Source organism: Charadrius vociferus, unplaced genomic scaffold (genome assembly GCF_000708025.1).
Source record: "Charadrius vociferus isolate BGI_N301 unplaced genomic scaffold, ASM70802v2 scaffold158, whole genome shotgun sequence".
NCBI classification, from domain to species: domain Eukaryota; kingdom Metazoa; phylum Chordata; class Aves; order Charadriiformes; family Charadriidae; genus Charadrius; species Charadrius vociferus.
Genome location: NW_009661372.1, coordinates 5,667,101 through 5,677,243, shown reverse-complemented (window position 1 = coordinate 5,677,243; position 10,143 = coordinate 5,667,101). Strand labels below are relative to the sequence as shown.

Sequence of the window (10,143 nt, the reverse complement as noted above, 5' to 3'; positions counted from 1 at the left end):
CTCCTCTCCTCTCTGTTCCCATTACTGCCTTCAACAGTTAGTAAAGAACCCAATGCAACTAATTGTTGCAAATGGGTTGCCTTAACGAAGACAAGATATGTCGTCACAGATCTGGGGCAAGGTTACGTTCCTCCCTACCCTGAGGAAACCTCCAGGATGTGTCAGGAGCCAGAATCATCAAAGGAGACTGTACCCAAACAGCAATAGCTTCTGGCCCTGGGCCAGGCCTCACGCATGCAGAAGAATAAATGGCTTCTGTTGCACCTCTTCCCTCTCAAGTATCAAACTTCCATCAAAAAGTTTGCGATGTTCTTTCTTGTGTGCAGCTTACCCTCATTTCGCCTTTGGCTATCATCATTCTGTCTTGACTGATGCAATTAATTCTACTTCAAAATAATTTTTTTTTTTTTTTTTTTTTAATGTAGTGGGGCTACATCCATTGTCTACAGATGCAGGCAGAAAGGGACCCAGAAACCTTACGCCGTCAAAATGTTGAAGAAGACAGTAAGTTGGTTTGTTTTGTTTTGCTTTGCTTTGCTTTGGGATATGTTTGGGATTTTCTGGGGTTTTTTTTTGGTGCAGTTTTCTTTGTGGGGGGGAAATGGGGTAGATTAAGGACCCTGCTAAGCTTGTGTTTTCTGTGACCAAGCTTATTCTGCTCCTTATCATTAAAACAGCCTTTAGAGGTAGCAGTGGTCTGTTGGGAATGCCCTTATCCCCACATATCTTGCTTGTACCTTCATCTGGTGCTGTCTGTATAGACTTAGATTTGGGCAAATCTTTGTAGACAAAAATGTCTTGTTCTTTCCCTTTGGAAAAGAAGCAGGTTCTGACTGATTTAAATTTTATGTGATTTCATTTTGCTTTAATACATTGTTTTGCTCAAAAAAATATCATTACATGATTTATCTTTTTCAGAAACTGATTAAAGCACCAGTTCAAACGCAAGTAAAATTAATTATTTCGTGGAGGTTTTTTCCCCTTATAAAATTGCAAGAGAACCAGTTGAGACATCACTTATTTTTAGAGCTCCATGTATGTCACACTTCTACCACAGCTATTTTTGTGTGTGTTACAAAATAGACGGTGGAAAGCATGAAGAGAGACTAGAGAGGAAAGGCTGGTAATGGATTGAGAGACTTCAAGCAGAACGAGAGCGTGGGGGATAGGGTAGAGCAGTTCATGTTCCTAAGAGGGGAAGAGAAATTTGAGAGGAAGCAAGCAAGCTGTGAGGCATGGACATGATTTTTATTCATGAGTGGTTTTGATTCAGTTTATTCCAGTGTTAAATCATCCATTATTCCATAAAGTTCAGGAATGTTCACATGTAGCAACAGAATGATGGGTGGGTAGGCGTAAACATGTCTAAATGCTGAATTAACTGGTGGTCTCTGTGCAAGACATAATGAGTGGGTTCCACATGAGTAAAATGTTGGCATTAATTTGTCATCTTTGAAAGTAAGCCAAAGTTTAAACTGGCACAGAAATTCAGTTGTGTGTGCTGCTTTTAGATTTGCATCTGGTGCACTGGGGGGAGCAGAGCATGTGAGGAGCTTGCATTGCTGCAGCCTGCAGCCTGTCCTTCCGATGGAAATGCAGAGAACTTAATTTTTAAGTTTTTGTCAGTACTTTATGCCAACAATTCCCATAATGTTTTAGGTGTACACTTCCTTATAATTCTCATTCTGAAATGCACTAGGAAGAATGATATTACTTTAAAGTATTTTTTTGCCCGTGTTTTTGGCCCTTGTGGAGATTAATTCATGTTTACAATGGCCACATTAATACTGGATCCATCTATTTGTGTCTGAAACTATTTGATTTAGACATTTGGTGGACTTACTGTAGGACAGATATTTTTAAAAACTGTAGGAAAAATGGCAAGCAAGAAGAATTTAAGAACATGGTTATGTAAGTTGTTTGCACAGCAGAAACAGCTTAGCTTAATGCAGCCTTGATTATATGAGCAGTGTGGTTAAGCAGTTCATGCAACTGAGTTTTTCCCAATGTAATTGATACACTTTGGGATGTTTTGTTATGAGGACAAGTGGTTCTATTACACAACTGAGCTTATTTGTATAATAGAGAACATGGGAGGCAATACTGTAAGGATGTACCACTGCTTGTGTCTGTATGCCATGAGCTACTGTAGCTCTGTTCCAATTTGGAGACGTAATTATTATCACAGAGACAGAACTAAGTATGTGTCAGAGTGCTCCCACAGCAGGAGGCCTGATCTTTGCTCAGAGTATCTCAGTGTAAAAATAGCCAAGTGTGGGCCAAATCATATACCAAAATCTTGGTTGGCTTAAGTTTGCCGTTGGCTTTTTTTAAACTGAAAAAACAGATGGCAGTTCAATTGTGGAGGAAAAGTGATGGGAGAAAAAGAGGAAGAGCCTGTGACTGTTTCCTTTTGATGCAGAGTCCCATTTCTTTAATTCCCTTTCTTAAATGCACATCAGGGAGCTCTGAAGAGCACAGGAAATTAGAAGATGACAAAGGAAGATGGTGAAAGAGCAAATATTCATTCAAACTGACTGACTTTAAACACTGCACCAAACAAGCCTAGCTGGCTGGGGAAGAGTGTCTGTAAAAACAGGGTGAGGATCAGGGAGAGGGTGGTCCAGCTTGTTCTGGCAGTGGTAACAAGTGATGTGTGATTAGGAGTCTGGTGGCTGACTGGCAGCTCCAGATTTGTGAATGCTGATCACTACAGTACTGTAATTTCAAGTACAGCATTAGAAATGATTACTTTTGTCCCATGGGAACAGCTCAGATAAGAAACAAATGATCCTTTTGGATTGAAGTAGTGTGCTAGGAACAGACTGCAAGAAACATAAAATGCCTGTAAGTGTTCTTTTCATTTAAATAATAAGATTAATTTTTCATTTTGCCTGACTAATGCATTCTCATTTAAGAGCAAATAAAATTTTGGGCAAGACATATCAGCCAATTCTGAGAATACAAACTTGTGGAGAGATGTAAGGGCTTAGGAGATTCTGTAATTAATATTTCTTCACCACCTAGCATAATAAAATAGTATTCTTAGATTATTTGTTCAGTTCTATTTGAGTTTTTTTTTCTGGTTGATAGTTAGGCCAACAAAGAGAAAGAGGAGAAAACATTTTTATACAAACCTTTTTTTGTCAATAAAATAAAATAATTTTGGGGGAATATTTTATTTCAGTTTAGAGGTTTAATCATTCTTAACCATTAATTAAAATTTTATATATTTCCAAAAGGGGAAGAAAAATGCTTTTTTGCTGGTTCAAAACTACTGAAACAGAATGATTCAGCTCCCTGTTTTGTTTTGGTTTTGTCAAATTCAGCTCAAGTATAGGAATACTTTTGAATCCTTTAAGTTACACTTTTGGTGTAAAATTCAGTTCGACGAACACTTCAGGTTCTTACTCCTGAAGTGTCTGACTGTCAAAGTTAGGAAACTGAGAGGCAAATTTGGACCCTACCTTCCACAGCAGCTAAAAGACAACTGTTGGAAGGGCAAAAGAGATCCAAAGAAAAATTGATGTATGTATTAATGGGAAAAAAACTCTCACATAATGTATAAGAAATTAAATTTGGAATTGTTATTAACAGATACAAAAAGAAATATGTTTATAAAACAGCATCTATGGGACAGGTGAATAAGCATGTTAAATTATTGCCTTTGATTTGCTCATCCAACCTTTATGCTCTGTTCCTGAGCATAATTAAATGTAGGATTGTATTATATACTCATTACTTGATTTTTCCTGTGTTTAGCTGGTCTCTTAAATTCCACGCAGGTAATAAATATAAAGGTTTGAATAATATAATTTCTTTGGAGGAAATCAATTTCATGAAGCAAGAAAGAAGCAAAAGCAGATCATATAGCACTTCAGAAAAACTCATCAAATGAGCAAAGGACAGTGATGAATTTTTACCCTTGCAATTTAAAAGATGAGGTTGGTTTGTTTTTCAGTACGCAGTCAAGCTCTGCTTGATGACTCAATGCTGAAGAAAAATTAAGTATCTTTAGGATATCCTTTACAAATATGATTGTTACGACTTTTAAGTCGACTTAAAAATCATGTGAGATTTACAACCAGTTGTTTTGGATCAGTTTTTGTTGCAAACAACATGTAGCGCCTGGATCATATTGGAAGAACACAGGATTCTTGAAGGGAGCAAACACATTTTTCTGCTATTTATGAAATGAAACCTCTCATCTGCAGACCTTTGCTTCCTGTTGGTGTGTTTTGAGAAAGCTAGGCACCGTATGAACCAGGGCCAGCCTGAAGATTGTCTCATAGTCCGGGCAGGTGAATGCCTTCCAAGAAACTAGATCCACCTCTGCCTTAAATTTCCTACCTGAGTCTGGACCAGTTGATGTAAAAATAGTGAAGAGAACAGATGGCCTCTGTTCCGTGGTTTCTAAATTAAGATGCTGAGTGCCTGCCTACGTTATAGGTCTACCAAGTGCTAACAACTGTAACTGAGGTAATTTGGGAGCTGCCATTGCAGTAAAGCAAAACGCTCTGCAGAAGGGAGAGCGGGATGCTGACCTGGGTTGTCTGGAGCCTGGGTCTTGGTGTATTCCCAATTCTGCCTGTGCTGTTGGCCAAGGTATGTCTTTTGGTTTTGACTTTCTAATCCATAAAAATGACATAATACTTCTTTGCTTTGCTTCTCAGCAGTGCTTTCAAGGACAGACTGGTTAATATTCCTAGGTTTTAATTGATAGGTAGTGTCTCCTAAGAGTGATTAAGTATTCTGAAATATTAGGCCCTCTGTGTCTCGGTCAATGGGGCATGCAAATACAGATACTATTTTGGAGAATTCTTGGTTTTATTTCTTTTTTTTTTTCATGTGTGGGCATCCTCCCTCACAGGGGTTGTGTTGTTTAACTAATACTTTTTCAGTACTTTAAGTAAAACCAGTATTTTTGAAGCAGCACTCTTCTTGCAGACTGGTTGATGTTCAAAATCAGACAAACGTTCAGGCACGTGAAATTAGATCAGATCAGAAACAGAGCAACAGGTTTCAAGCAACACATCTGCTGGAAATACTTGCACTGGGATTAATCTAATTGTACTAATCAGTTAGTCATTTTGAGAACAACAAATAGTTTGTGTCTGTGGAGCAGAGCGGAGCGTGAGCAAATGTAAAGGTAACAGGCTTCCTTCCTGAATAAGTGGGGTTGGATATCTAGAGTTAGAGTCTGAAGGAGATTATAATGGTCTGTAAGGGCATATATAATATACTAAAAGTCTCAGCTGCGTTCATGTTTGCGCACATATACATATATATGTATATATATACACACACTACAACATATACATATACATATATATAAAATAAATTGTATCTATTCCAGCTATACAGGGAGTATAGTTGGCTGGGTTTTTAATTTTTTGTTGCAGTGAATTGGTGGTATTAAGCAGTAATCAAGAGGCTCATGCAAATGTTTGGTCTGTTTTCTTGGGGGAGAGCTGCTTTTGTTTGAGCCTGCCCAATTGATTGAGAAGGCAAGTACTACGGAGGGGTGGGGACTGTGTATCACACTTGGAGGTAGTCAAAACTAGTAAATCAGTCTCTTACTGGCTTTTGGAGAAAAAGATTTATGTTTGTGGCTATAAAATGAAAATTTCCATTTGCTGCCATGTGGCCTTACGAGATTTACAATTTGAGTGCCTCCTGCGTCCACGTGCCTGTTTCTCTATAGGCTTTATAATAAGACTATATATATACATGTATCTCTATCCCTTGGTGCAGTAATTGTCAGTACTTTTATTGGACTGACGAAGTTTAGTAGACATACCTGGTCCACAGAGAAAGCGGGAACCTGACATAATACTCCCATTTGCTATAACAGCACTCTTTTCTTTTCTTTTTCTTTTTTCTCCAGATTACACATACTTGGAATATATTTACATATTTATGTATATTTAAGGTCAATGTTTTCCTCACAAGGCTGGTATTAATTAACACATTGTAGTAATTTGTAACATCCTATTTTTTTTCAAATTTTTCAAAAAGGAAAAAAATAGTGTAATATGTAAGTCTACATTAAAACAGTCAACCGCACATCAGTTCCTATCATTAAAAAGGTGTATTTTTGTCAACTAGCTCACACATTCTGTTCTGTTATTCATTCACACACACATACACACACCACACATACCATTGCTTGATAATTGTTGGTAAATGGTAATTTCTTAATTACCACTCCATCTGCAGTACTAGCTATTATATATGTAGATTACTTTATTTTTTCTGGTTTGCTCATTTTTAGTCATCCATGTCATCATCTCATTCATGTGCAGTTCACACTGTTATGTTTCTTCTGAAAGATGAAAAAAATACTTCAGTCAAAATGATTTTGAATAAAGAAATAAGGCACTAAGGCTTTGAGTTTTCCACTGCTTATATCCATTTTGCCTCATATATAAGGGGAATCTGGCTTCCATAGTCTGACTCGCTGCTTTCCAAAGGAAAGGGTTTTTAAGGAAAAGTGACATCTGTGAAATGCGTAAAGAAGAACAAGAAAGTTTGTTTTACATAAATGCCCTACAAAAGAAGAGAGAACTGAAAGATATTTTTTTTTCTGCAGTAAGATACCAATAGGTTTTTTCTTTAGAAGCTATGAAATTAGACACCAGTCAGTGAAAGTAGAAAACAGCTTTGTAATATGCTGGTTTAGTCCTTGGAAAGTAAAAAGTGGGTTTTGTCTGTATTCATAGGACGTCCTTCAGAAAAGGAAAAAAAATCCCATTCTGCGATTGAAAAAAGCCTGTCCTGCATACATAAAGGTATTTAACATGTCATCTGCATGACAGTGTATTGTGTTATATCACACTGTACTGCAGGTGATGTGTAAAAATCCCTTAACGTAGGACAATATTTTTTACCTGTCGCAATTTAGATTGAATTTCTGTGCTCTGCCTGCGTAGGTCATACCTTAGGCTAAGGTTTTAAGAACTGAGTGTATGTATCGCATCTCTTTTTTTCCTTACTCCATTTAATTTATAGGTAATTAACTAACACTCGTTTCTGGTGTTCACAGCTTACTTTTCAGAAATACAAAGATCAACTAAGAAAAAGAGGAAAATACAAAGCTCAACTCATTGTTACGCAGTTCAAGGAGCTCAGCCTACTCTATACATTGCAACAAGTAGTTCTGAGAAACTAAATAATATCCCTTAGATTATTAATTCAGTAAAAAAGAAACAAATGACACATGTTCAGCTTTGAATAACTTAACAGGAACTTTTGTGAAACAATCTGAGCTGCTCATTTTCTTCCACCAAACCCATTCATGCACGGTTTGCTCCCTTCCTGCCTGCGGTGATTTGTCTTCTCCATGGCTCTAAGCAAGCCTGGAAGAGCTTTGTGTGTCTGTGGTGCACATAGATGTAGACAGGGAATAGGAATGAAATGTGTTGCTGTGTGAGAATATATTTAATGCCTAAAGCAAAGACGCAATTTTGCAAAAGGGCTGAACAGCAGTGCACAGGTGAGTATCCTGAGATTATAGTCCTCCTCTTCAGAAACCCTTCGTTATTTACAGCCTGTTAAAGAAATCTGGAGACGTGCCTTTGATGGAGCTGTACTGCGTGGCTATGCATAGATGGATGGTCTGTGAGGCTTGTGCTGGGGATCTCTGAAAGTCTTCTCCCTCTGCATTTTAGGAAGTTGTTGTTTTCGAGAAGCATATGGGTATGTCATCACAGTTGTGACAGTTAATCATTTGGGGGGAGAGAAATTGAGCTCGTTCTATGCTGTCAAGCAAAGAATTGAGGGAAAACTGGCTGCATGCACAAAAGAAAAAAAAAAGAAGGAAGAGAAGATGACAAAAGATAAGAAACCACAGCATTTTCTCCAGTGCTGGCACTTCAGCTGTTGGAATAAAACAGGAACAGAGTACAACTTAAAAGGTAGCATCCTGGGTTTATTCCTCTGGCCTGAAGCTGAGTTCTCTGTAGTCCTTCAAAGACGCAAATCTAACCAAGGTCTATAAGAAAGAGGATGTATTTTACCAAGAACTCCATAATCAGCGTGTACTCACTTGACAAACTGGTTACACTGGTGTATTTCAAGATAAAGTATATCCTCTTTGGCTGAGGTGGTTTCCTTTTGTCTTGTGTCCGTTAAGAGAAAGACTGACCATGTGTAGGGAGGAATGGAAAACCAAAGGTGGAAATTAGCACAGCAGCTGTGTAAGCAGCACAACCTATGGGTTCCAGATACAGAAGCTTCTTTGAAAAGTCATGAAGCCAGCATCACTGTCTGATCTCCATGAGATATGTCACCTGGTCAGAGCATCTCTTAAGTCTGGAACTAAAGTTCAGTACAACTTTCTAAGCTGAATATTGTGATGGTTGATGGCTGCAAGACTAGTGTGTATGGGTGAGGATTATCCCAAATTTTTGCCATACTAAACTTGTTCTCTGCTTGAGTCACTTAAGAAGGGTTTCCTTAAGGGAAAAAAAACCCAAACCCAACAACCAAAAAAAACCCACAAAAAAACCAACACAAAACTGAATAAAAAAATCCCAACACTAATAACATGTTTTCCTACAAATGTGAAAAAAAGGCCTCACTTTGTTATTCCACCCCCTTCATTTTAAACAGCCTTCAAATACTACTGTTTGTTTCCAACAAACTATTCCATTATACTTTGCATATATTGAATGAGCAGATGTCTGAAACTCCAACTGGGCATGTTTTCAATAGATACAGTTGCAACCAGCTGGAAACATTTCCATAACTAATAAGAAATAGCATAAATAAGATGGTTTGTTTTGTATTTAAGTCCTATGGTGTTCGAGTCACTTTCATTTACAGTTTTTTTGAGAGAATTCAGTCCCTAAAAACTTTCTGCATGGGATTCCTTCCCTGCTTTCCTTTGAGGAGCTAGTGGTTTTCTGTGTCACTCAGATAATAAAGCACAGAACCTGTAAATTTTAAGCAGTTTTGGGGTGGAGGGTCATGTGTATGGTTCCTGTTAGTGTAGATTTACAGGTTCTATACACAATCAAGAAACACTGAAGTGACTTCAGGATCCCTCATTATCAGTGTTTGGGGCTGACCTACCAGAAGAATTGTCTAGCATCAGGAGATTACAAGTCTCCTAGTACAGGTGTCATTCAAGCAGCAGGTCCAGTGTCTCAGGGAGGTTCATCAAAGAAAACACACAAGGCTTAATCGGCACCTGACATTGTCATGATTTCATCCCACCTGAAATATTTTGAACAAAATAGTCTAATTTAGTCAGACTCACAACTAGGCCTTCCCCAATCATCGTCTATGTTATCGCTTACCAAATGGAGTGGTACAGCATGTAGTTGATTGTCGTGGTTAACCCCAGCCCGCAGCTCAGTCCCACGCAGCCGCTCGCTCACTTTCCCCTGCTGGGATGGGGGAGAGAGTCAGAAAGGTAACAGTGAGAAAACTCGTGGGCTGAGATAAAGACAGTTTAATAGGTAAATGCGCAAATGAAGCAAAATAAGGAATTAATTCACTGCTTCCCATTGGCGGGCAGGTGTTCAGCCATCTCCAGGAAAGCAGGGCTCCATCAAACGTAACGGTTGCTGGGGAAGGCAAATGCCATTATTCTGAATGTCCGCTCTTCTTCCCTCGGCTTTTATTCTTGAGTATGGGATGTCCCTGTGGTCAGTTGGGGTCAGCTTTCCCAGCTGTGTCCCTTCACAACTTCTTGTGCACCCCCAGCTTGCAGAAGCATGAGAAGCAGTCAAGACTTGATGCTGCATAAACACTGCTCAGCCATAGCTAAAACATCCCTGTGTTATCATCAGTGTTTTCCTTGCAAATCCAAAACATAGCCCCACACAAGTTACTATGAAGAAGATTAACTCGTTCCCAGCCAAAACCAGTACCTTGATCATATGGAACAATTTGATATCTGTGATGAAGATTAGCATGTTAATGGTAGCCCTGATGCATCAAGCCTTCATTGTGTAGCATTGAAGGTTCACCTGGATTTGTAAGTGTGAGTTCATTCAGAGAAGGATGGGTACACTAGCTTACTATTTAGGTGCAGTTTCTTAAATTGCAGCAAGCATTGCACTTTGCTAATAATATAAGTAGATGTAATGTATTCCATATCTTTGTATTTTTATAATGTAACTGAAAACTCCTAAG

At 38.4% G+C, this 10,143-nt stretch overlaps 1 protein-coding gene across 1 annotated transcript in view; it reads left to right on the top strand.

Moving 5' to 3' along the window:
* Window positions 1-10,143, top strand: part of CAMK4 (calcium/calmodulin-dependent protein kinase IV) — a 106,069-nt gene that overhangs the window by 9,968 nt on the left and 85,958 nt on the right. The window contains exon 2 of the mRNA XM_009893836.1: window positions 426-504. Coding sequence (XP_009892138.1) covers window positions 426-504 — 79 coding nt within the window. The remainder of the gene's footprint in view (window positions 1-425; window positions 505-10,143) is intronic.